This window comes from Anolis sagrei, chromosome 2 (genome assembly GCF_037176765.1).
Source record: "Anolis sagrei isolate rAnoSag1 chromosome 2, rAnoSag1.mat, whole genome shotgun sequence".
Taxonomy (NCBI): domain Eukaryota; kingdom Metazoa; phylum Chordata; class Lepidosauria; order Squamata; family Dactyloidae; genus Anolis; species Anolis sagrei.
This window is the reverse complement of record NC_090022.1, coordinates 13,703,950-13,730,530: the sequence shown is the minus strand read 5'-3', so window position 1 is coordinate 13,730,530 and position 26,581 is coordinate 13,703,950. Positions and strand designations below refer to the sequence as shown.

The 26,581-nt window shown below is 42.1% G+C and overlaps 1 protein-coding gene across 1 annotated transcript in view; it reads right to left on the bottom strand.

Moving 5' to 3' along the window:
- Positions 1 to 255: 255 nt before the first annotated feature.
- LOC132765278 (zinc finger protein 287-like) overlaps positions 256 to 26,581 on the bottom strand; it is a 61,756-nt gene continuing 35,430 nt past the window's right edge. Inside the window, exons 3-11 of the mRNA XM_060759538.2 lie at positions 24,122 to 24,251; positions 20,743 to 20,870; positions 20,039 to 20,141; positions 17,620 to 17,739; positions 15,496 to 16,125; positions 10,127 to 10,420; positions 7,912 to 8,139; positions 5,816 to 6,382; positions 256 to 2,479 (exon numbers count right to left, since the gene is read on the bottom strand). Coding sequence (XP_060615521.2) covers positions 1,800 to 2,479; positions 5,816 to 6,382; positions 7,912 to 8,139; positions 10,127 to 10,420; positions 15,496 to 16,125; positions 17,620 to 17,739; positions 20,039 to 20,141; positions 20,743 to 20,870; positions 24,122 to 24,251 — 2,880 coding nt within the window. The 3' untranslated portion in view covers positions 256 to 1,799. The remainder of the gene's footprint in view (positions 2,480 to 5,815; positions 6,383 to 7,911; positions 8,140 to 10,126; positions 10,421 to 15,495; positions 16,126 to 17,619; positions 17,740 to 20,038; positions 20,142 to 20,742; positions 20,871 to 24,121; positions 24,252 to 26,581) is intronic.

The window sequence follows — 26,581 nt, the reverse complement described above, 5'->3', positions numbered from 1 at the left end:
CAAAAGTGAGTCCAACGTTTAATGGTGACTTGCTTTCATGTAAACACACACAAAGAACTAACATTAAAATGCTGTAATTATTCAATTCTAAGATGCAGACTTCCCCTCATATCTTTACAAATGGGGTGCATCTTAGAATTGGGGGTGCTTTTATACATAAAATTGTTTTTTCTGTGTGCATCTTACAATCAATGGTGTCTTAGAACAGAAGAAACATGGTATTCAAGCCAACTGACACAACTGTTGAAAAAGGTCTCAAAGTTGTAAAAACCTTTATTAGCGAGAATCATATCAACAAATTGATTCAACCCCATCACAATTTGTACAAGCAACATAACCTGGGAGCTCTAAATTAATTTTATTCTTTTAACTGTTTGCTCTAATATCGACATAAGACCTTTTTTCCCCACCCAACCCTTTGGGAATATAGGGATTTATATTGCTACAACATACTTTGAACAAGTTCTGCTGAACTCAGGGGAACTTACATTTTCAACAGACCTATACAAGGGTTTGCACGGTAAGACCACCACCTTAACTCTGGGCCCTGCACTCATGCATTCAACAGTATCAAGATATAAAAGCAGAACTGGGAGTTGGGGTTGGACTACAAATCCCAGAACACCCGAGCCAGTATGCCTAGTAGTGTAATGCTGGATGGGAAACTCTGGGGCTCATAATCCCCGAAAGAGGAATTTTCCAAGTTCTGCACAAGTTAAACAAGAGCTTTCCTACCACTTAAGCTGCCTGCCACACCTGAATGTTTAAGAAACCGGTTTCCAAAGGACCGAGAGCTGTAAGTGAAACTGAACCTCTGTATTCTAATGCAGTATATCTCAAATATTGTTTGCTGGTGGAGAGCGGAAGAACCGAAGGCAAGGATGGCGGTCTTTAAATTTTACTTGTGGGGTTACCCAAAGCTGTGAGAGAGAGGACGCTGAACTATGTAAACGTTTAATCCAATTAATAAAACATTTCATCTCCTTATGACGCCAAGCCTATTAAAATGCAATAATTAAAAAACAATACCCAACCATCCCTAGAAGCCCTATGTTCAATGTGAAAAACAAAATAAACTTGAGGCAACAGCAAAGAAATAGAGGGAGGGAGGCAGACAAAGTTGGGAGAGAAAGAAGCGTTTCCCCACAAGATGGGGGGAAAAGGGCAGGGAAGAAAAAATATACAATGAACTGTCTTTAAAACCTCAGTTGTGGTTGCCTGGTATATCTCAGTTAAAAGAAATGAAACAATCCCTTCCAAAGCACGAGGGTGATGTCGAAGAGCTAAAGTATGTTTGGGGACATTTCAAACAGTAAAACAAAACACAAGACAATGGGATTTCCAACATCACAAAAGCATAACAAAACACAAGAAAATTGGATTTACTAGTCAAACAGGGGGTTGTGGTACAGTCACCAAATGGCCCCTCTCCCTGAAGCTTGCTTGGTTCTTCTGCCTTCAAAGAGGGCTTTGAGGTGGAACCACAAACGGATGAAGCCCCCCATGAGGTAGAGGGAGGAACCACCAGAAGCCCTTGGTTCAAGAGGCAATGCCATGTAGTGCAGCAATTGGGTGTCCCTCGGTTTGGCAGCAGCCCCAAAGTCTTGGGAATCACTTAGAATAAATGTACAAATAGCGCCGAAGAAGTGTATGAAGGTATGGAAGCGGGCCTTTACTCAAAATACAGTCAGTGATCGTGTGTAAATAAAAAGGACATGGAAAGGTGAGCCATGCACCACAACGGAACTGCCCCAAAGGTTCTGCCTGGTCCTCTTTCCCTTTCGTCTCTCCTTGGCTCCCTAGCAGTGTTGCTCTGCGTGGCTCCTCTTATGCCTCATCAGCTCATCCTGCTGAACAAAAACCTCATCGCACTCGCCACACTCGTAGATGTTCTCGAAGCCGTGCGTTTTGAGGTGGATCACCAAGTTGTCTCTGCAGTAGAACTCCTTCCCGCAATCGCAGCAAGGGTGCGGCTTCGGCCTGGCCTGGCCCAGGTGATACTTCAGCAAGTTCTTGCTCCACAAAGTAAAATCCGGCTGGTGCTCTCTGCTCTCCACGGGCGTGGGCACCGCATGGGTATTCTCGTGGAGAGTGAGGTCGATTTTCATCTCAAAGGCTTGGCCACATATGAGGCATTTGTAGGACGGCTTCGGTTCTGCTGAGGCTGCCGCATCGGTTGAAGACCCTGTCTGATCTGACTCCGTGGTTTTGCAATAGGCAAACTTCCCCAGAATGGCCCGGAAGACTGCTTTCTTCTCGGCGACATCCTCCTTGGTTTCTACCGTGGCCTCTTCGCTTCTTTCCACTGGGTCTGGGTCCTCCTCATCTTCCTCCTCCTGTAGCTGCTGCTCTGGCCTGTCGTAACACCATCGCTCCCGGATCATCGCTATGACGGGAGCGTCCTGCTGAATGACCAGGGTGTTGTTTGGTTCATTTGGCAGTAGATTCTCTTCACCCACTTGTGTTGGGTTTGTGTTGTCTAAGATACAGAGAAAACAAAAAGAAAAAAAGTACTGAGTATTGGAACTCAACCACATCCTGCACAAGTTTGTGGTCCTCAACAAGGAGATAGGTAGATGGAACGAAATGGCTAATTATGATGTATGTTTTAAATGTGTTTATTGATGTTGTGATATGATAGGTGCAGGCCAACATTTACTGGTGGGAATGAGAGACAGGGCCTTTTCTGTGGTGGCCCCCCGGCTATGGAACTCTCTCCCGAATGAAATTAGATCTGCCCCCTCCCTCCTGACCTTTAGGAAGCTAGTGAAATCCTGGCTGTGGAAGGAGGCATTTGCAGAATGACAGCTGAGGCCGGTAATTGACCAATGTTATTGACTACAATATGAGGACTGAGTTGGACATGATTTTATCCGGGTGAATTGCTTATATGTATTTTATTCTATATGTATTGTTGATTTATTATTGTCGTATGTTGTTTTTAGATTTTTATTGTTAGCACTGAATTCTTGCTGTGAGCCGGTCTGAGTCCCTCTATGGAGGTAGAGAAGATTGGGCCATAAAAGCTATAAATAAATAAACAATACTGTGGTTGCCTTAGATAATGCATTGCCATAGCGACATAGGCCTCCAGGCAGAGGCAAAAGGGGTGGAGCTAACTGCCACTGGTGGAGAGAGGGAGTCATTGGGGAGGAAACCAAAGAGGATGGTTGGTTCTGGTGTGTTGATATAAGTCTTCAGCCTGTGTATTTAAAGAGTCAATTGGACCTGGTTAAAGGGGAAAAGAAACCGCAGTAGTAATCCATAACTTCAGTTGGGAGAGCTGAAGGGAGAAAAAGGGAAGCCAGTGCCTTGAATTCTCAGTTAAGAAAAGAAAGATACTTTTCAGTGAAATAAGTTGAAAACCAGTCTGGTGGAAGTAAAAGCCATACTGAGAGTTTTATTGGAAACTGTTACAAGTATTTGTGTTAACTAAAGTCAACTGTAACAACATTTAAAGGAATACAGAATAATGTATGTATATATGTAGGTATGTGTGTGTGTATACACACACACAGTGTTCTCTGGCAACAATGTAGTGTGGAAGGGGGTTTTCGTACTCTTAGATCTGCCGGGGAGGTCCTGCTCTCAGTCCCGCCAGCTTCGCAAACATGCCTGGTGGGAATGAGGGACAGGGCCTTCTCGATGGTGGCCCCCCGCCTGTGGAATTCACTCCCCAGTGAAATCAGATCGGCACCCTCCCTCCTTTCTTTCAGAAGAAAACTGAAGACGTGGTGGTGGAACCAGGCTTTTGGCTAATTGATACAACGGCTCCTGAACATTGAATCAGGCCATATGATTGTTGTAATGGAAAAGGCTTTATGATTGTTTAACTAACGTTGTTTTAACTTATTGTATTGTATGTTTTTATCCTGTTATTATAATTGTAATTATGGCGGCGTCGAATCGTTGCCATTGTTAGCCGCTCTGAGTCCCCTGCAGGGGTGGAAGAGAGGGGCAAAAATGTTGTAAATAAATAAATTAATTAATTAATTTTAAAAAATCATCCTCCCCTTTGGGAGAGAGGCAGCCAATCAAGAGAGATTGCAAAGCTTTTCTCGAAATGTGACAAGGAAGGAAAAGCTATAAAAGCCAAAGTGAGACACCCCCTCCCCTGAAACAAAAAAAACATTGATCTCATTTGCTAAGTGATCATTTATTACCATATAGGTCAGCGGTTGTCAACCTTCCTAATGTCACGACCCCTTAATACAGTTCCTCATATTGTGGGGACCCCCAACCATAACATTATTTTTGTTGTTGCTTCACAACGGTAATTTTGATTCTTTTATGAATTGTAATGTAAATATCTGATATGCAGGATGTATTTTCATTCACTGGACCAAATTTGGCACAAATACCTAATACACCCAAATTTCAATGCTGGTGGGGTTGAGGGGATAGATTTTGTCATTTGGGAGTTGTAATTGCTGGGATTTATAGTTCACCTACAATCAAAGAGCATTCTGAACTCCATCAACGATGGAATTGAACCAAACTTGGCACACAGAACTCCCATGACCAACAGAAAATATTATGGAAGGGTTTGGTGGGAATTGACCTTGGGTTTTGGAGTTGTAGTTCACTTATGTCCAGAGAGCACTGTGGACTCAAACAATGATGGATCTGGACCAAACTTGGTAGAGATACTCAATATGTCCAAATGTGAACCCAGACGGAGTTTGGGGAAAATATATCTTGACATTTGGGAGTTGTGGTTGCTGGGATTTATAGTTTACCTACAATCAAAGAGCATTCTGAACCCCACCAATGATAGAATTAGGCCAAGCTTCCCACACAAACCCCAATGGCTGACAGTAAATACTGTGTTTTCTGATGCTCTTTGGTGACCCCTCTGACACCCCCTTGCGATCCTCCCCAAGGGATCCCGACTCCTAGATTGAGAAACACTGATATATGTGATAATGCAGACATGTTGTTAGGATCATTTACTTAACAACAATTTGATAGCAGAGGCAGAAAACTGGGAAAGGTGAAGTGTAAGTGATACTGGGCTATGACTGTAGAGACCAGGGTTCAAATTATGTAGTTTTACAAGGGGTCTTTGGCCTTCTCTGTCAAAAGAGAGTTTATCTCACCAAACTACAACTCCCGGGATTCTGCAACATTGAGTCAGAGCAGTTTAATTGATTTTTTAATATTTACCTGAGGAGATCAGGAAAGCCCCTTCACTAGAAACATTTAAAAAGAACCTCAAAACCTGGCTTTTCCACTGCGCCTTTGGTGAGTAGGTGCACAGCATTATATTTTACACCTCTCCACATTTTCTGCTAATGGAGTTCGTGCCTTCCAAATAGGATGTTCTGCCTCACAACTCTGTGTGTTTTATGAGTTCCATTTAAACGTCCTGCTCCTATCTTATCTCATCATAGTTTGTTAACAGTTTTTTATTCAGAATATGTGGCCCGCCCATTGTCATCTCTATCGTGATTGTGTTTATTGGAATGTTTATTTTATTTTATTATTATTATTTTTAATGTCATTTTGATAATGTTGTTGTCTGTTGTATATGCTTTGACTGTATTGCTGTATTATGTTGTCTGGGCTTGGCCCCATGTAAGCCGCTTTGCGTCCCCATCGGGGAGTTGGCGGCAGGGTAGAAATAAAGTTGATTATTATTATTATTATTATTATTATTTCATAGATGTGTTTAACTATGTTGTGCCCCGCCTGGTGTAAAGGAGGGGTAGAACAACAACAACAACAACAACGTCAAATGGCATATATTCTACAGTGTGGACAGATGTGCTAACTAAAACAAAAACCTTATTTTTAATACCAATATCAAGCCTACCTTGATGTGTCTTCATATGTTGGAAGATAGATGGTTTTCTGCTGCTGGGGCTGCTTTCCAACTTGTGTGCAAGTGCCTCATGCCTCATGAGATCTGTGTGGAAGTTGAAGGTCTGTCCGCACTGCTGGCATCTGTATGGATTCTCGCCCCCGTGGGTTCTCATATGGACGAGAAGGGTCGATAATTTGTAGGTCTTATGTCCGCACTTGGGACAGGTGTGTTTTTTATCTCCTGGGCCTATTGGGATTCTCTTTGCAGCATTTTCTCGACACAGCGGGATTTTTTTGTAGTGGGTGTTGAGGGCTGACTTCTTCAAGAAGGTTTTGCCACAGGTCTGGCATCTGTAGGGAGTGTTATACTTGTGTCGATTCTGGTGTCTCTCCAGTTCGGAGAGATAATAAGCCCGATAGTCACAGTCAGGACACTGGTATTTTTTCTCGAGCTTTTCGTATCTGCTGGTCTTCGAAAGCTCCTGGTTTTTGGGAGGCCGGCCAGTTTTGGCTTTTCCTGCCAGATGGGATTGTTTGGAACCTCCTTGTTGGAGGAGGTTAATTAACTCCTCTTCGTCTGTGGGGTGCAGAGATAATATTAATACATTATAGATATCTCTCTCTCTCTCTCTCTCTATATATATATATATAAATGCTCTGTGCATAATGAGTACATTAAAAACAAAAGAGCCAATGAACAAAATCCCACCAAATTTGGCAACAAAATGTCTCACAACACAAGGAGTGACCATCACTCAAAAATTATGGTTTTGTCATTTGGGAGTTGTAGTTGCTGGGATTTGTAGTTCACCTACAATCAAAGGGCGTTCTGAACTCCATTAACAATGGGATTGAACCAAACTTGGCACACAGAACTCCCATGACCAACGGTAAATACTGGAAGGGTTTGGTGGTCATTGACCTTGAGTTTGGGAGTTGTAGTTCACCTACATCCAGAGAACACTGTGGACTCAAACAATGATGGATCTGGACCAAACTTGGCACAAGCACTCAATATGCCCAAAAATGAAGACAGATGGAGTTTGGGGGAAATAGACCTTGACATTTGGGAGTTGTAGACACTGGGATTCACAGTTCACCTACAATCAAAGAGCATTCTGAACCCCACAAACGAGAGAATTTGGGCAAACTTCCTACAGAGAACTCCCATGACCAACAGAAATTACTTAAGGCCATCAAGTCCAACTACCTTCACCAGGGCAAGAAAACATAATCAAAGCCCTCCTATCAGAGCGCCATCCAGCCATAGATATAGATAGATATGATTCACACACGAAGAGATAATAGTATCATAGATTTGAAAGGGATCCCTAAAGAAGGACAATGATGTGTTGCATGTTCCAGAGTGGGCAAACCAGACACTCTCCATATCAACACTGACAAAGAAACAGCAGAAAATACTGTTTACCCACAAGCACAAAGAAATTATATACATTAGAAACCAACACTTTCTCATTACTTTATTTTCCAGATCAACAGACTGGGCCACAGCAACGTGTGGCAGGGGACAGCTAGTAATATATAAATGCATACAGGATGGAACTTGTAGTTCCCACTGCATCAAAGCAGAGTACTGTGACCCTCTTCAATAATGGATGTAGACCACATTTGGCACACAGAACCCTCATGACCAGGTTTCAGGGAATTGATGTTGCAGTTCACTCTTACCCAGAGAACACTGAACCCAGCCAACGACAGATCTGGGAAATTGTGAATGCTGGCTGGGTTTGTGGGTGATTGCTTTGGGAATCTGGGAGTTGTAGTTCACCCTTCTCAAGAGAGCACTGAACCCAGATGATATCGGATCTAGACCAAACTTGGCACACAGACCCAATACGGCCAACTTTGAATAATGGCAGGGTTTGGAAAGCATTGGCCCATAATTCTGAGATTTGTAGTTCACCACAGCCATATACATTTTCTAATGGGAGCATTAATAAAGAATCAAAAGGAAAAGATTGTTTTCTTTTCTAATAAATATCAAATAAAAATCAGCACCTCTTTCCCACCTGTAATACAAATGCAGTTAAAGAAAGGGATGAGGGAGGAAGAGAAGAAACAAGCCATCACTGGATTAATACTCACCAGTAAGAGTGACGTCACATTCAGCAACGGAGACAGGAGCCGCCTGCTGCGGAAGCATGGGGGTCTGCTGACGGTGCCCCATCAAGGCTGACATTCCTGCCGGGTGACCCATGGATCCTCTAGCAGCAGCAGCAGCAGTAGTAGCAGCAGCAGCTTCATCAACTAACTCCTCATCTTCCAATTTGATATCCCGATTTAAGAAAGGTTCTTCTTTTATCTTCTCCTGGACTGTAGGGATAGGAGGTAATTCAGATATGTGCTGCATTCCCCAAGTTACAGATATCCAACGTACACACAACTCATAGTTAAGAACACGGGTGACAACAGGAAGTGAGAGAAATCTACCCTTCAGAAGGGAAATTCACTCCTGAAACGTTATCATGGAAAAGGTTGCCTCCAGTGAAGCTTTCTCACCAATCCTTGTTTCCACAACAAGCCAACTTTGTTCAAAACCCAATTATCTCAGGGACAGAAAATGAGGTGAAATCTTCCCAGCAGGGGCATGGATAGCAAAGGAAACTTCTCATGGGTTTTAATCCTTCCCTAAGCTTTGCAAAACTCTCGGTCTCTCTCTCACACACACAGTTACACACATTCAACATAAGAGCAACGTAAGAACAAACCTACAGGACCTATCTTGTAAGTAACATGGGGACTGCTTGTATATGGATTATTTTTTGATGTATAGTGTAGGATAAGTTTCATATCTGTGGAAGACCCCCATGTGAATCCCTTTTATTTTGTGTCAGGAGTGACTTGAGAAACTGCAAGTCGCTTCTGGTGTAAGAGAATTGGCCGTCTGCAAGGACGTTGCCCAAGGGATGCTGGATGTTGCACTATGGGCCACGGGAGTCCATGCTCTGGTTACATCCCAAACAGACTACTACAACACGTTCTGTGAGGGGTTGCCTTTGAAGACTGTTCGGAAGCTTCAAATGGTCCAATGGGCGGCAGTTAGATTGCTCACCGGAGCAGCATACAGGGAATGCACAACCCCCCTGTTGCGCCAGCTTCACTGGCTGCCAGTCTGCTACCGAGCACAATTCAAAGTGCTGGCTTTAGCCTATAAAGCCCTAAATGGTTCTGGCCCAGGTTACCTGTCTGAACGTATCTCTCCCTATGAACCATCTTGGAGCTTAAGGTCATCTGAGGAGGCCCTGCTCTCGGTCCCACCTATCGCAAGCGTGACTGGTGGGGACAAGAGGCAGGGCTTTTTGAGTGGTGGCCCCTCGAGCTGTGGAATTCCCTCCCTAGAGATATTAGATCAGCCCCCTCTTCCTGACCTTCTGTAAGAAAGTAAAAATGTGGCTTTCTGATCAAGCCTTTGAAGATCCTACGGAATAGATAAAATTGGAATTATGAGCAATGACTATTGGCCCAGATGACGAATTTCGATAACGTGGTTAACAGTGAAGGCATTGTTTTATTTATTTATTATTTATTTCATATTCTTCTATCCCGCCCTTCTCCTCACAAGGGGGACTCAGGGCGGCCTCACATAGTCATCAACGATGCTTGCAATGTATACATCATAAAAATACAATTAAAACAGTAAAACAATAAAAACATCTTTAAAACATCATACAAATCAGCGAATAAATTCATTTAACATTAATATTAGAGTGCCAGTAAAAGCAAAAATCAAGCCAGGAAATCCAATGCCGCAAACCCAAATTCCTTTCTTGTTGTCACTTCATCTAATCAAACGCCTGGCCACAGAGCCAGGTCTTCAGTTGTCTTCTAAAGGACAGGAGGGAGGTAGACAACCTGATGTCCTTAGGGAGGGAGTTCCACAGACGGGGGGCCACTGCCAAGAAGGCCCTGTCTCGTATTCCCACCAATCGCGTTTGCAAGAGTGATGGGATTGAGAGCAGGGCCTCTCCTGATGATCTTAAGGTTTGTGATGGTTCATAGTAGGAGATACGTTCGGACAAGTTTTACATGTTTAAATGAATTTTATAATTCTATTTAAATGTTTATTTTAACTGTACATTGCTTTTGAGGGCAACAAAAAGTTTCGTAAGTGTAAACCGACTTGAGTCCCCTCCGGGATGGAGAAAGACAGGATAGAAACTTTGCAAATAAATAAATAAATGATGACAAATAACAACAATAGCAACTAGTTCTTCCACTGCAGAAAAAACATCAGGGAGGGGACACAATGATGGCATCAGTGAGATGGAGAAAAGCAAATGAGTCAAGTTGTCATGCCTACCTGTTTGGGTCTCCTGATGCCCTCCAAAAGAAGCACTGGGGACAGTCCTCTTGGGGCAAATGACTTCACTGTGCTGCTGAAGGCTTGATAGCCACCGGAAGCTTCTCCCACAGTCCTGGCATTTGTAGGGTCTCTGTCTTGTATGGGATCTCATGTGATTCGCGAGATGAGTAGCATTATCAAAACCATACCCACACTCGTTGCACTTGTGCTGCTTCCCAGTCCGAGAGCCAAGTTTTGTCAGCACAACCCTGAGGGTTTTGACTCCTTGCCGGACAGGAGGTTCATTCCCACCTGCAGTGACCAGAAGGGAAAGAAAATCAGGCACATGGTCTTTCCCCAATTAGAACAAAGAGAAAAGAGTGAAAGAGGACAATAGCAGAACTGCAAGGCTTGTAGCTGGCTTACTGATGTATTAACTAGGCACATGTCTATGCTCAATGACTGGCAGATTAATACAGGAAGCGATTCCAGTGGAAAGCCTATCTATCACAATATAATATATACCTCTTGTATTGTGACATAGCTAAAAAACCACCGAATTACAGAATTTGAAGAGACCACAAGTGCCATCCAGCCCAATCCCATTCTCTCATGCAGGAACATACAATCAAAACACTCTGGACAGATGGCCATCCAGCCTATTTAAAAGCCTCCAAGATTCCTCCATACTCCCAGGCAAGTAGCATATTCCACTAAAGAAGAGCTCTAACCATCAGGATATTCTTTCTCATGTTTGGGTGGAATCTCTTTTCCTGCTATTTGAAGCCATTGCTTGGTGTCTGAGTTTCTAGACTAGCAGAAAATAAGTTTGCCAATCCCTCAATAGGACAGTCATGCAAGTACAGCAGAGTCTTGTTTATCCAACCTGCACTCATCCAACATTCTGTATTATCCAACACAGTCTGCCTCCTGCCTGGATCCACAGCTCTTTCAATACATTGCTATGTTTTGGTGTTAAATTCGTAAATACAGCAATTACTACATAATGTTACCATGTATTGAACTTTTTCTGTTGATTTGTTGTAAAACATGATGTTTTGGTGCTTAATTTGTAAAAATTGTAAAATAATTTGGTGTTCAATAGGCTATTTCTTATTATTATCCAACATTTTCGCTTATCCAATGTTCTGCCGGCCTGTTTATGTTGGATAAATGAGACTCTACTGTATTTTGAAATGGCTACCATGACCCCTCACAGCCCTCTTTTCTCCAAACTAAACACATCCAGGTCCTAAGGCTGCTCCTCATAGGGCTTGGTTTCCTGATAATTTATCATTCGAGATGTCTGAATCCTTGGTATGAAAGTCAAGAGAAAAAGCTTCCACCTCAAGGCCAGGCTTTCAGATTCCTTCCCTAGGGAGGTCTTTACTTTCCTTCTCCAACCAAGGCAAATCATTCTTATCCTTTTAGAAATTTACTGAGCTTTTAATGTTGTGCTGCGTAATATAGCTTTATTTAATTTTAATGTTTTTAACTTATACAACAACAGCAACACTTGTTTTCAGAAAACACCTCCATGTTAATGAATTTAAATGGTCTGCTTGAAGCTTCCAATAGCAATTGCAGTGTCTTTAAGTTGCAGACCTGACTAACATTGATGGGGAGATATTGGAAATATAGATATTAATTTATACATAAGCTGTATGTACTTTAGAAGCACTGAAATGTATAGAAAAATCAGGCTCTCTCTGTATTAGAAAGCCGAGCTGACAAGACAAAGGGAAACTGAAGTATCTGTGTCCAGGCACAGCAAGAGGGGGGTAAACATTCCAGGAGGGTGAAGATAAGCCCGTCCTAGCACCAACAGCGATAAGTAAAGAGTAAGGTTTCTCTCCCTCCCTCCTGACAGCTCAAAAGTAGGCTCCTGATGGATGTAAGCTGCTTTATAAAAAAATATAGAGACATGTCTTTTGCATGTTTGAAGATAGAATTTGATAGTTCCACGATGCTTAAAGTGATACAGTGATGATGTTAATGTATGTAGAAGCATGTTTCTTTGTTTGCCTGCATTTGTAGAGGTATAAAAGGCAAAGTCAACACCTTTATCCTCACTTTGGTTTGCTTTTGGATGAAAGTCCACACCAAAGTCTCAGCTGATAATAAAGCCATAGGGTTGTTGTAGGTTTTCCGGGCTATATGGCCATGCTCTAGAGGCATTTTCTCCTGACATTTCGCCTGCATCTATTGCAAGCATCCTCAGAGGTAGTGAGGTCTGTTGGAAGTAGGAAAATGGGTTTATATATCTGTGGAAAGACCAGGGTGGGACAAAGGACTTTTGTCTGCAGGAGCTAGGTGTGACCACCTTGATTCACATTTAATGGCTTGGAAGTGCCTGGGGGAATCTTTCTTTGAGAGGTGATTTGATGTGCCTGATCGTTTACTCTCTGTTGTTTTGCTGTTGTAATTTTTGATTATCTCTCCTATTATCTCTCCTATCTATTATCTCTCCTATCTGCTGCTACAACATGAATACAGATTAAAGTCTACAGTAATAACTTCTAAGCTGCAGATGTGACTAACTAGATTTATCAGTTTCAGTTTCTACACTGCAGACTTCATTAACTTGAACACAGATCTACAGCTAAAGCCTGAAATACCAACTTCAGCCTCTAGGTTGCAGACTTCATTGAGCTAAATACAGATTTACAGTTAAAACCTGCAAAATCAACTTCAGTGTCGAAACTGCAGAATTCATTAACTTGAATACATACAATTATAGCCTACAATACCAACTTGACCCTCCAGGTTGCAGACCTGACTAACTCAACATAGGTTTGCAGCAGCGGTTCCCAACCTGTGGTTCGTGGACCACCAGTGGTCCCCAAGAACGAAAATATGGTCCACAGCCTCACTGTTATGACATCATTGCAACAAGAGTGACTGGTCTTGCAAAACCCTCTTATAGTGCCAAGGCAATGGGGATGCTGGGAGGGGAGAGGTTGACTACCCATGAAAGGTGTGACAACAACCCTCCTGCCTGCTGCTGCTCCTCCTCCTCCCTCCCCCTGAGCACATGGAAGCGGGGGCACCTTTGTTTTTAGGCCTGTTCCTGGGCTTATTTGGGGTGCTGATTCAGAAAACTGCATTGCATAGATCACATCAGATCTAGATTATTAAATACAGTTTTCTGTGGGCAAGCAGATGACGACTACTGGATGGCATATGTTCTGTATCAGAAACTAGAGCTGATGTGGTCTATCCGATGCAATTTCCAGAAGCAAATAACCAAACTGAATCTAAAGTTGACCATAAATGGATTCGTAACCCTTTTGGTACTAATGTTGAAGAGTGGTCCCTGGTCAAAAAAAGGTCGGGAACCACTGATCCAGACAAACATTCATCTCCCACATTTCTCTCAGCCTGCACTTCTGGCAGGTTCTCATGAGAACTAATATCACTTTCTCCAGTCTCATGGGAACTGCTAGGAGATTCCAAAACAACTTTCTCTAGACCACTTCTATCCTCCTCTGGGCCTGCTGCATCTATCCCAGCATCCCATTCCTCATCTCGAGTCACCTTCGGGCTGAGAGGGGCGGTATATAAATATGGTAAATAAATAAATCTGGTAAATCTTCTGAGCACTCAGAATCTGACCAGGCTACAATTTTTACTATGAGGGTTGAATGAAAAGTAATGCCGCCACCTTCATAACTCCTCAACAAATGGCAGTACTGGTATGTGGCAGGTACTGGCTTGTTCAGTTGACTCTCCTCTACAGTTCCAGTTCAGCAGGAAGTCTTAGCATTGAACGGTTGTGTTGTTAAAGTGCAAAGTATGGAACCCTATGCAGACAATTGGTCAATGTGACTTAAGCAACGTGCAGTCACTGAATTCTTGACAGCAGAAGGTGTCACCCCAAAGGAAATTAATCAGAGAATGCAAGCTGTTTATGGTGATTGTGTTGATGTATGGTGTGTTGTTAGGCGAGTAAGTTGAAAGATGCTGAGGTGGGAACATCTGACTTGCATGACAAAGAATCAGACGTCCTGTGACAGCAACCACTGAGTTTCACAAGCAAAAGGTTGACAAATTGATTCAGGAAGATCATTGTATCACTCAAGAGAAAATTTCAAGCATAATCAGCATTTCACAAGAACGTGTGGGTCACATTATTGCTTTGATTGGCTATTGGAAGATCTGTGGATGATGGGTTGTGGAAACAGACTGTCGACTTCTTCCATGACGTCTTCAGAAAAATTGTTCATTGTTGGCAGAAATGTATCCAATTGTCTGGTGATTATCTCAAAAAGTGAATAGTGGTAGCTAAAGAGCACATTCTAAGGATTACTTCTAAGTTTGATTTATTAAAATATTCCCATCCAAACCCAAGTAACGAAGGTGGAGGCATTGCTTTTCATTCAACCCTCATATATTTACTTATTTATGCATACCCTGCTGTATCTCTCCCCAAAAGGGGACTCAAAATGACTTGACATAAAAGCATTAGTATACAATTTAGAATAACATGCAAACATTAAAACAGAATTAAACAAAAAATTCAGTTAAAATCCATTAAAAACAGAATTCAGTGTTAAATACTTTGTGCAGGTATTTTTAAAGTGTAAATCCAGCCATACATACACGCGCGCGCACACACACACACACACACACATTTATGTGTGTGTGTGTATAAAATATCTGTGTTCATGGAGTCCTTGGTGGCACAGTCCTTGGTGCTGGCAGGACTGAAGACCGACAGGTCGCAGGTTCGAATCCGGGGAGAGGCGGATGAGCTCCCTCTATCGGCTCCAGCTCCTCATGCGGGGACATGAGAGAAGCCTCTCACAAGGATGATAAAAACATCAATTCATCCAGGCGTCCCCTGGGCAACGTCCTTGCAGACGGCCAATTCTCTCACACCAGAAGCGACTTGCAGTTTCTCAAGTCGCTCCTGACACGACAATAAATAAATAAATCTGTGTTCATATATGTAAACTAAAGTTGGAAAGTGGTCTCTGGTCAAAAAAAGGTTGGGAACCACTGGTTTACAGTAACAGGAATCCATGTGAACATCAGAGGACTACTCCCCTCTATGTCAACCCAGCACGTTGGGTGTGGGGTCTGCAGGAATGAGAATGACATGATTCTGACTCCCCTGAACTCTTTCGGACATAGAAGTAAACAGAAATCACCCTTGGTTTTGAAAAAAAAATGTCTCTTAGGACTAAAAATACTGGCTCAGTTGGCTAAGGCATTTTGAGAATGGCAGTCTAAAAAAGGGAAACTGAAACTTTGTCACACTTCTAATTCTGTTCTGCTTTTTGCTCCACACAACGCCTACAGCGTACCTGTTGACCCGCAAGTCTAAGAAAGTAATCAAGAATCAATGCATTTTGGAGGAGCTAGAGACAACCCACAAAGCTTACCTTTCAGCGTGACTACACGCTTCACGTTGTTGTGAGTCATCTGGTGCTTCATGAGAGTGGTCTTCAATTTGAAGACCTCGCCACATATATCACACTGGAAGTGCTTATCGGATGTGTGGACCTTCATGTGTTCGGTGAGGCCTAACTCGGTCGCTTTGCTGATCCCACATTCACAACATATGTATCCGCCCTCAGTTTGGTCCTCTGCCGGATTGGTGCCGCTGGAGTTGTCCGGTGCCACATGAGTTTTCTGATGAGCCGTCAAAGTGGCTTTCGCTTTGAATCCCTTCCCACATTGAGAGCACTTGTATAGCTCATTTGAATGCTTCTTCATGTGCCTCAGCAGGTCAGATAAGTAATAGCACGCGTGCCCACATTCGGAGCATAGGTGCTTTTTCTCGGGTGGGTAGCAACGGCCATTCTTCTTCCGCTGAATTTGAGAGGACGTTTCTTCCTGTGGCACCTGAGGAGGTGGGTTTGTTTCAGAATTACCCTGGTTCTTCTCACTACCCTGGTCCTTATCATGACTCCAGGAACTGTCTTCCGGAAATGGGAATTCAAATGAGACGTCGGTATCCGACCCTGAATCCTGATTATCCTCTGTTTTGATCCCAGTCAGCATTATGTTACCTAGTGGGAAAAGACAAAAATGCACAAGGAATCACTTCCTGCTGAGTAACTTCCAGTTTGATCCCATGAACAGGTAAGTGGCAGAACATCTGGAAAACAATTCACTAATTGCCTTTAGAAAATTATGTTCCCTCTCTCTGTCTTTCAGCCTCAACAGCTCAATTTGAATAATGGGAAGCTGGAACAGAATAGGAAAATGCCAGAGAAACATCTCAGGGAGTGTTATGTGCCAAATTCCAGCTACCACAATTCAAGAGGGACCAGAATCTGTCCAAAGGAGGTCAAACAAAATGGTCAAAGGTCCGGAAACCCCTATGAGGAGAGGCTTAAAGAGCTAGATATGTTTAATTTTCCGAATAGAAGGTTGAGAGGAGACATGACCACCATTTGAAGGGATGTCATAAGGAGGAGGGAGCAAGTTTGTCTTCGGCTGCCCTGGAAACCAGGACTCTGAGCAATGGGTTCAAATGACAGGAAAGAAGATTACACCTGAATATTAGGAGGAACTTTCTGACTGTAAGAAAAGCTATTCAACAGTGGACCTCTCTGCCTTGGAGTGTGGCGGTGGCTCCTTCCTTGGAGGTTTTAAAGAGAGGCTAGATGGCCATTTGTTGGGGATGATTTGACTGTGCATTGTATTGTCAAAGGCTTTCATGGCTGGAATCACTGGGTTGTTGTAGGTTTTTTCGGGCTATATGGCCATGTTCTAGAGGCATTCTTTCTGACGTTTCGCCCGCATCTAAGGCAAGCATCCTCAGAGGTTGTGAGGTCACCTCACAACCTCTGAGGATGCTTGCCATAGATGCAGGCGAAACATCAGGAGAGAATGCCTCTAGAACATGGCCACATAGCCCGAAAAAAACCCTACAACAACCCAGTGACTGTGCGTTTCCTGTATGGCAGAAAGGGGGTGGACTGGATGGCCCTTGGGGGACTCTTCCTAGTATAAGGTTCTGTGATTCAAGATAAACTTAACATGGGGTTTTCTTGATGAGATTTTTCAGAGGGCTTTGTTGTTTTCCGAGGCTGAGAGTGTGACTTGTGTGCGATCCAACCCAAGGGTCTCTGACATTCCAGTCCAATACTCAAAACACCACCCCACACTGTCTCTCAGTATTATGTCTTAGGGCAGTAGTTCTCAACCTTCTTAATGCCACGACCCCTTAATTTGGGAGCTGTAGTTGCTGGGATTTATAGTTCACCTACAATCAAAGAGCATTTTGAACTCCACCAACAATAGAATTGGGCCAAACTTCCCACACAGAACTCCCATGACCAACAGAAAATACTGTTTTTTTCTGATGGTCTTTGGCGACCCCTCTGATGCCCCCTTGCGACCCCCAGGTCGAGAAACACTGTCTTAGGGCATCCTTGATGGCTGTACTTTTTCCTACGCTTAATATGCAGACACAACACAGGTACTCGAGGCCTAGAAACCTGGAATTCCCACCCTCCAGATGGTCTTGTCCCTGCCTCACATCTGCACACACTTACCCAAAGGGGTGTTGGGAATTGACTGCTCATTTTCAGAGTTTGGGGGAAAGATGGGTTCTTTCTGAACAGGCTGCGCAATGGTCTGAGGCACAGGAGCCAAGAAGCCTTCTTGAGTCAGGACTAGGAAAAAACACAGGAAATGAGGTCAGTTCGGACTTCCTTAGCTCATCTGGCCAAAATAATCCCAAACAGCATATTCAAAATATTTGTATGCTAGCCATTTGGGATACCTGAGAAAGGTTCTGGTATAAAAATTATGTATATATTTATTTACAGCATTTATATTCCGCTCTACTCACCCTGAAGGGGAGTCAGAGCAGATCACAGAACACATGCACGGCAAACATTCAATGCCATTAGACATACAGGACAGAAAGACAGATAGAGGTATGTGTTGGTATTATCCCAACTTCAGCATCCTGGAAGTTATGCTAGGTTCCAGCCACAAGGGCTGCTGTCACTCCATCCTCTATGACAATGAGCCTTTTTTGATCACAGACTTTCCTCCTGTTCTTTGATTGCAGGCTTTTTTTATGGTGCCGCAAAACACCTTCTTGTTTAAGCAATGCCTATTTTTTCTAATCACAGCTGTTTTTGAACTGCTTAGGTGGGCAGTATGCTAGGCTGAAGGTCGGGTGCTCACCCCGACCCGGGCTCGAACTGCTAATCTTTTGGTTGGGAAAGATCTATTGATGCTAGTGATTAACCAGATGTGCTAAAGCCCGGCCTCCTTGTGGGACTTGCCAAAGTCTGTAGTTTTCTAGGCTGAGAGGAGATAATACTCAGCACACGCTACATACATTACAAATACAGAGGCATTATACTCAAGGACAGTATTTAGTTGGTCTTTATTGCAAACAGATGAACGAAACCTTTGGTCAAATACACTGAGGCATCTTTTGTGTTGGCAATGGGCCTTCCTCATCTTTCTTTTATACTGATTCCTGGCGAAGCCATTCTTTAGAACCTAAGATTAAATCTTGGTTGAACATGCAAAAACCTTAAGTTTTTGCAAGCACCCTGTCCTTAAAAGCTTTGCAAATTTATTTATTTATCACATTGGTATCCCATCCTTCTCATCCCTAAGGAGACTCAGGGCAGCCTCACAAAGGCAAAATTCAATGCTGTATATACATATCGGTAAATAAACATTAAAATCAACCCAATGAAAAACATAAACATAAAACATCAATTGAAATCACAAAATCCAAATCTTATTCCAGGGCCAATCCGAGTCATCATTCCGTTATTGGTAGTCTCTTACTGTACTGCTTACTGACCCAAAACTTGTTCCAACAGCCAATGCTTTAGTTGTTTCCTGAAGGTCAGGAGGGAGGGGGCCAATCTAATTTCACTAGGGAGGGAGTTTCATAGACAAGGGGCCACCACTGAGAAGGCCCTGTCTCTCATCCCCACCAGCTGCGCTTGCAAGGAGAATGGGACCAAGAGCAGGGCCTCCTCAATGATCTTAGCTTCCGAGGTGAATCACAGAGGGAAAGACATTGGGACATCTCTTCTCAAAGGGTTTTAATGTTCTAAATATATGTAAGTATACTTCTAAAAACAAACAAAGGTAGAATATGTATACAATATTGGATATTTTGTATTCTTTGAAAAGTAAATTGGAATACTTTATGTTCTGGAATTGTGTACACTTGAAATACAAAATCTATTAAGAAGGTCTTTCTGTCTCTCCACCCTCACAGGTATATTTGATGGGAAAACTTGCAGCTCCTCAAGTCACTACTGACATAAAAAAACCCTCCTTGCAATGTTTTCATAAGCAGATGAAGATCTTATTGTTTCAGTAGATCTTTGAGATTAGAACAGCATTTTCTGTGGGTTAAAAAAAACTCCAAGTATTTTATTTATGGTTTTTCCACTTTCCCAGGGTATTGATCCCCAGTGAATGTGGGGGACTGGATGTAATATCTTAGCTCACAAATAAAAAGCAAAGTGAGGTTAGGTAAAGGCATTCCCCTGACATTAAGTCCAGTCGTGTCTGACTCTGGGAGTTGGTGCTCATCTCCATTTCTAAGCTGAAGGGCCAGCGTTGTCCATAGACATCTCCATGTGGCCAACATGACTGCACGGAGCGCTGTTACCTTCCTATCAGAGTGGTGCCTATTGATCTACTCATATTTTTTTGTTTTCGAATTGCTAGGTTGACAGAAGTTGGGGCTAACAGCGGGAACTCATGCCACTCCCTGGATTCGAACCTGCAACCTTTCAGTAAGCAAATTCAGCAGCTCAGCAGTTTAACCCATTGCACAACCAGGGGCTCCTAAAGCAACACTAACCAGTTTATTTCCTAAAGTGAACGGGAAATATAAATTATGTTTTAAAACAAAATTAACACACTAGGATTTTTGAGATCCCTTCCCATTTTGCCCACCCTTTCCCGAGGGAAGATGCTCACCTGAACCAGCGCTAGAGCTGCCAACACTGGTGACATCGCGCACAAATTCACTACAGGAGGGTCTCAAATCAAGATCAGGCTCTTCTTTCACCTTCACAGGCTCCTGAAACAGGGGACACGTGTCTTGTTCAGATTTCCCACAGGCCCCAGGACCAATCTCAGTCCCCTTAGTGTCCTTTGAATATCCTCATGCAGACTTAGGATACCAGGAGCTACATTCCCCTTTCCCCCCGGAAGCTTATTTTGAAGCCCTGAAACCGCTCCTCAGCTTCCTAGAAGATCTCAGCACTGCTGCAATCAATCTGTGTCTTCCCATGAGGGGGGGGGGGGAGCCAATGCTTGCTTGCAATGACAAAATAGCTTTGGGGGTTTGTAGTAACTTGGGGAGATAGGAATATCAACCAAAAAAGGGCATCCACACATTTGTGAAAAGGTCTCTGACTGAATTTTGATTATAAGTTAGTAAGGTCTTCTTCACACCAGTAGGTGGGAATTTACAAGTATCACATACAGTTGGCCCAGGCCGATCGGAATCACAGGATATGCACAAGCCCTTGCCATACTGAGATGAGGATTCTGGGCACCAAATTCGCTTCCTCAAACTCTGTCCTTTTCTTATTGAAATGCAAGCCTTGCTTAACTCAACACAGGACAAGACTGTACTTCTGCCTTCAGTCAAGAAGTTTTGTGGGTGAGCCACTTACCTGCATTAGCCCAATTCCAGCTCCTTGCTGGACTTGTGGAGTGGCCTGGATTAGTCCAATTCCAGCTCCCTGCTGGACTTGTGGAGGGGGTGCAACATCAGAGCTTCTTGCTGGGGGCATTGTGTTGGCTGTGAAAGATAAGGTAAAGTGAGTGGTTTATCATCACCCACAGTCTCTGATATTCATACCTCTACATCACCTAACCATTAAGACATAATATCTTGCTATAGACTTTCTATTCTGTATATGCTTATTTGATTTTAATATAGACAGTGGGTAGTCATTCTGGATTTGAGGATTCAACCAACCATGGATCTCAAATAATAATTTTTAAAAACACAACTATTCTATTCTGCAGTACTCCCCTGTTTGTAATGAATCTGCTACTAAGGTGGAGGGGAAGAAAGCGAGAGAGAGAGAGAGAGGAAGAACAGGAAGTGGTTGTTGGGGACACAGAAATGGTCCTATAGCTAGAATACTACATGTCTTCTATGGCATGATTTTCATAAGCATTTCAATGTCTTATATAGGAGCCCCCGGTGGCGCAGTGGGTTAAACCCCTGTGCCGGCAGGACTGAAGACCGACAGGTTGCAAGTTCGAATCCGGGGAGAGGCGGATGAGCTCCCTCTATCAGCTCCAGCTCCTCACGCAGGGACATGAGAGAAGCCTCCCACAAGGATGATAAAAACATCAATTCATCCGGGCATCCCCTGGGCAATGTCCTGCAGACGGCCAATTCTCTCACACCAGAAGCAACTTGCAGTTTCTCAAGTCGCTCCTGACACAACCAAAAAAAAGGTCTTATATTGGAAGTGGTCGGCCTATGGCCTAAACGCCTTAAGTAGCAATTATTTTTAATGATGATGATGATGATAGTAATAATAATAATTTTATTTCTTACCCACCTCTACTCGAGGGGGCACAACACAAAAACAAATCATAATAAAACATTATGAAAATGCATACCATATATACTTAAGTATAAGCCGAGTTTTTCAGCCCCTTTTAAAATTGTGTACTGTTGTCAGGCTCTGCTGGTAGGTTTTAGCAATCAAATAGTACTCACACGCTAGGTGGACGTAGCCAGCTTTATTGCTTCTACACAGACGAGAAAGAGAATAACCCTACTAATTTCCCTTTTTCCTTCAGTCCCTTTTATAGTGTTTTTCCCTCCTCCCCTTCCAAACCCTTCCCCAGCCTTCTCCAACTCCTTTGAACAATTTCTCCTGATTATCGCTTCCTCTCAGGACTGCTCTCCTCCTCCAGGTTCTTTTGTTGACGCTGACCTTGCTCCAGGTATGTTGGCAGGGGCAGGACTCAAATGCTTATTTTCCCAAGCTTTGAATCATGTCCTGACAACTGTGACTGTAATGTTTTTGATGTTGTTGTCGATTTCATTTTTATCTTATTGTGTGGGTTTTAATCTGTATTTTCGGGCTTGTCCCTTGTAAGCCGCCCCCGAGTCCCTTCGGAGAGAAAGTGGCAGGGTATCAAAATAAAGTTGTTGTTGTTGTTATTATTATACCCGAATCAAGATTATTTATTATTTTACTCTGTTATTATTATTACATTATTATTATTTTACTCTATTATTTTATTACATTTATTATTTTACCCTTATATTGTCATTATTACATTTATTATTTTACTCTATTATAATTATGTTTATTATTTTACTCTTATTTATTATTATTCCATTTATTATTTTATTCCATTTATTATTGCTATTATGACATTTATTATTTTACTCTATTAATTATTATGTTTATTATTTTACTCTATTATGCATTTATTTTTTTACTCTATTACTGTTATTATTACATTTCCATTATTTTATTCTAATTATTATTATTATTACATTTATTTTTTACTCTATTATTATTGGAAGGATACGTAAGCACATTTACATTGAAGAAGGTTAGAATAATGGTTTAATCAGAGTTGGACAGTCTTATCTTAAATTACAGTTTTATGTAAATATTCACAAACATTTAACCTACTGAGGCCTCAATTAATGTAATTGTATTGGTGTCTATTTTTATTTTGAAATTTACCAGTAGCTGCTGCATTTGCCACTGGGATGCCCTCTTCACATAATATATCTTCAAACCAAGTTTGGGGGGGGGGGGGGCAAAGATCCTTTCCTTTATATCTCTCCACTGTCACCAATTCAGGCCAGTAACTTATACCAGTTCTCTTTTGAAATCTGCTGGGACTTCTCTGGGTTTCTCTTTAAATCTTATTCAATGTTTTGCGAAACAGTCTTGATACACAACTCCACATTAACTGAGTTTATTTATAGATGTCCTGTATAAAAGCTTGTTGTTTACATTTGTATATTAGCGTCTTAGTTGAATATAACATTGTTTCATGACAACTCTCATCCTTATGTCTTTTTACACACAGATTCACTTGTTAACCATATAATAGCAAACTCTCAACTGTTCTCCACTCACTATCCTGACTATTTCCTTAAATACTCTTACTTAACTTATTCTCTGACCTATATTCATGGACCCCTAACTTATCCTCATCTAACAGCTTTTCTTTCCTCTCTCTGACTTCTTTTTTCTCTCCGAATGTTCAGTTTTTTTCCCCCTTAACTCCCTCCTTTTTAAAATTCTGGCACCTGCTCATTTAAATATGACCAATCAGATTCCCTTATGTAAATTAGCTCCGCCCCTATTGCTACTACCCCTTTAAGAATCACAGAATGGCTGATCCCATTCCAACCCTGCAATATAGGCCTTGTCCTAACATTAACTTTTACTTTTAAATTCTACCCCATAACCAGTAGTTCGCTACAGCCACCCTCGGCTTATACTCAAGTCAATACGTTCTCCCAGTTTTTTGTGGCAAAATTAGGTGCCTCGGCTTATATTCGGGTCAGCTTATACTCGAGTATATATGGTATATTAAAATGTATATTTTTTTATGAAATACCTGTATTAAAATGCACAAAGAGAGAAATAGAGTTAACACAGGACATGAGTTTGGAATTTTAACAGGTCTCAAGAGTTCCTCAATACTCAAAATTTGGTGCTGGACTGCCAAAGGGCAATCAGAACAGTCCTTCCATCCCTTTGAGTTTCTTGAAATAAGAAAATAATCTTCCTGAAGACTTCTAGAAAACAAAATTTTCCTTTCAAATAACCCATGTCCTCATGTTTTAACAAGAAAAACTCTTGGGCTGTTAATCCCAAAACTAAAAGCAGATTTATGGTAATGTCCATTGCTGAAGTATCTTGCCAGTGCAGGGGCAACAAGACAAGCTGAACCCTTCGTCTGATCTGTGAATAGGAAACGAATACTGGAACTTCAGAACCACCACGGCTGTCGATGTATCTCACTTGGCTGGAAAGTAATGTAAGTTCTTACCTGTTACCAGATGTAACTCCTTGCCTGTTAAATTAGTTTCCCCATTGCCTTTCTGACTGGTTTCTGCACAGCGCTGAAGTGGAGGTGCGACAGCCACCATGGTATTTGTGCTCGTCCCCGGCATAGGGACCTGAAAACAGCAACAGAAATCCAAATTTGGAAGTCTGAATTTTTATGGATAAAGACCTCACAGCATTCACTTTATTTCCTGGTTTCTGGCAGACTGCATCTGAAATAGTTGCTTTATTTATTTACTCAGCCCAAACAACTGGCGCACGTCAGTTTCTCAAAGGGAAAAGTTTTAGTTCTGTTCGACAACACTTGAATAAGCCAGCTTTTAACCACTTAAATGGATTATTTCCAGTGTTATTTGGGATTCAATGTGTTACTGGAATCAAAGAATCTCTAGGTATCTTAACACAACTCTATAGTCAATTTATATATGTCCAAGAACAATTGGGCAATTGACCTCCAAGCCCAGAATCTACATGTGAAAATCCTTATTTAACCCTTACTCAGTGTTCTCTGTCTATCACCCTCCTCCGTTTAACTCAAGTCCAAGTCAATACACTCGATCTTCAGATAAGGCCACAAAGTCATTGCAGAAGTGGATGATTGTCTTTCGGAACCAATGCTTTCCTGCAGCTCAGACTAAGGAGAGAATTTTCCAGAGCTTAGATAATCTAAAGAAAGAACTCTTCCGTCACAAAACCAATAGTAAGGTCTAAGTTTAATTGAGATAGAGATGTTGGCAAGAGTTACTGCTCCAGTACAAACTAATTAAATTCCATGATGTTGTCTTATACTTATGTATATGTTGTGAGTCAGCATTCTGACACCATACCTACTACCAGTAGTAGGAGAAGAAGGAGGAGTGATGCAGAAGCAGAGGAGAACCAGCGCCAGCTGAAACGCATTCGTGACATCTTTCTGGCTTCCAGTGATGAAGAAGACTTTGCAGGATTCTGCCCAGAGGAAGCTATGGATGCAGATTACAGGGGAGTGAAGAGAGTGGCTAGCGACTCTGGCAGTGATAGTGACACTATGGTTAAGAAGCTTAGAGACACAGCAGATAACTCCAGTGATAGTGAGGCTGAGATGGAGGAGGCTGTAGACTGGACTCTGGTTCAGAACATTAGAGACATTTGCAATCAAGCAACCTCGAGTGATGATTTTGAGGGTTTTAAGGATAATGGGAATGAGGAATCTTATTGGCAGGATCAGGGATTAGAGCAAAGGTGGCAAGCTTGGTGTGGCGTAGATGCTTCAGCTGCGCAAGCAGATTCAGATGCAAGTAATGAATCTCATTCTTCTGATAGTGAATAAAATGAGCACATTGGGACCTGTTTCCTTGCAGACGACAAAGTGTTGTTATGCGTTGTTACTCTGCCTAATCTTGTTTGGATTCCCAGTATCCTGTTTTCCTGCCGTGCTTCGTCGGATCTTGGAACCTTCGCTCGTGAATGTTACATCTGGCTTCCTGACCCTTGGACCTGACTGACTACGCGTTTTGCCTTTCGGACCTTGCTTCGTACCTTGCATTTCTCAAAGACTGTTTTGCTTTGTATTTGCAACAAGTTTTTGTATCTCCTGTTATTTTTGGCTGCAATTCAAGCCTGCTAGAGTTCCGGACTATCTTCTGTTTATGTTCCTGTTTGAAAACACCCTTTGAACTATTTGCACTGATTATTAAGTGCCTCGTTAAGTTTGTTTTGCATTAAAGACTATTATTTTGCACCTCAATTGCTATTTAAGACAATCTGTGTTCTGTGGGTCGCGACAGTATAAGTCAACATCATGTATTGGCTGAGGGCAGACTTTGGGGCCAAAATTACACATTTTGATATGATTCATGAATAAAGTAAGGGCAATTCTACAGAGAGGGGAAAGTATCAATGCCACTTCACGTAGCTAATTTCCCCTGACCAAGGCATTAAAAATGGCCATAACTTCTGGGCTCCTGCTTCTCCTGGGACAGACTAATCTCTCACCTTTTTGAATAAAATTTCTAGATTTATACATGAGTATATACAGTGAAATAGACTTAGTGTCACGGGAAATCTTTACATTTGCTTTTTATATACAATGAACAGGTTCTTTTCAGACATAACAATAACTTAAAGAATCATCCTGGCAGAAAAGGGGAGAAAGAACTGAGGAAAGTTGCTATCCCTTCTGTTACCAAGAGCCAATTAGGGTATGCTCCAAGATTAGATACTTTGGAGACTCTGTTTTGTTTTTTTTTTACGGTTTTATCATGGAATATTGCTGGGTGGTTGAGTAATAATAGTAATAATAGTAATAATAGTAATAATAATAATAATAACACTTTATTTGTACCCCACTACCATCTCCCCAAGGGACTCGGTGCAGCTTACATGAGGCCGAGCCCAAACACAACAATACAGGCAATAATCACAACAATACAAGCAATTAAAATAAAACATAGATGATAAAATA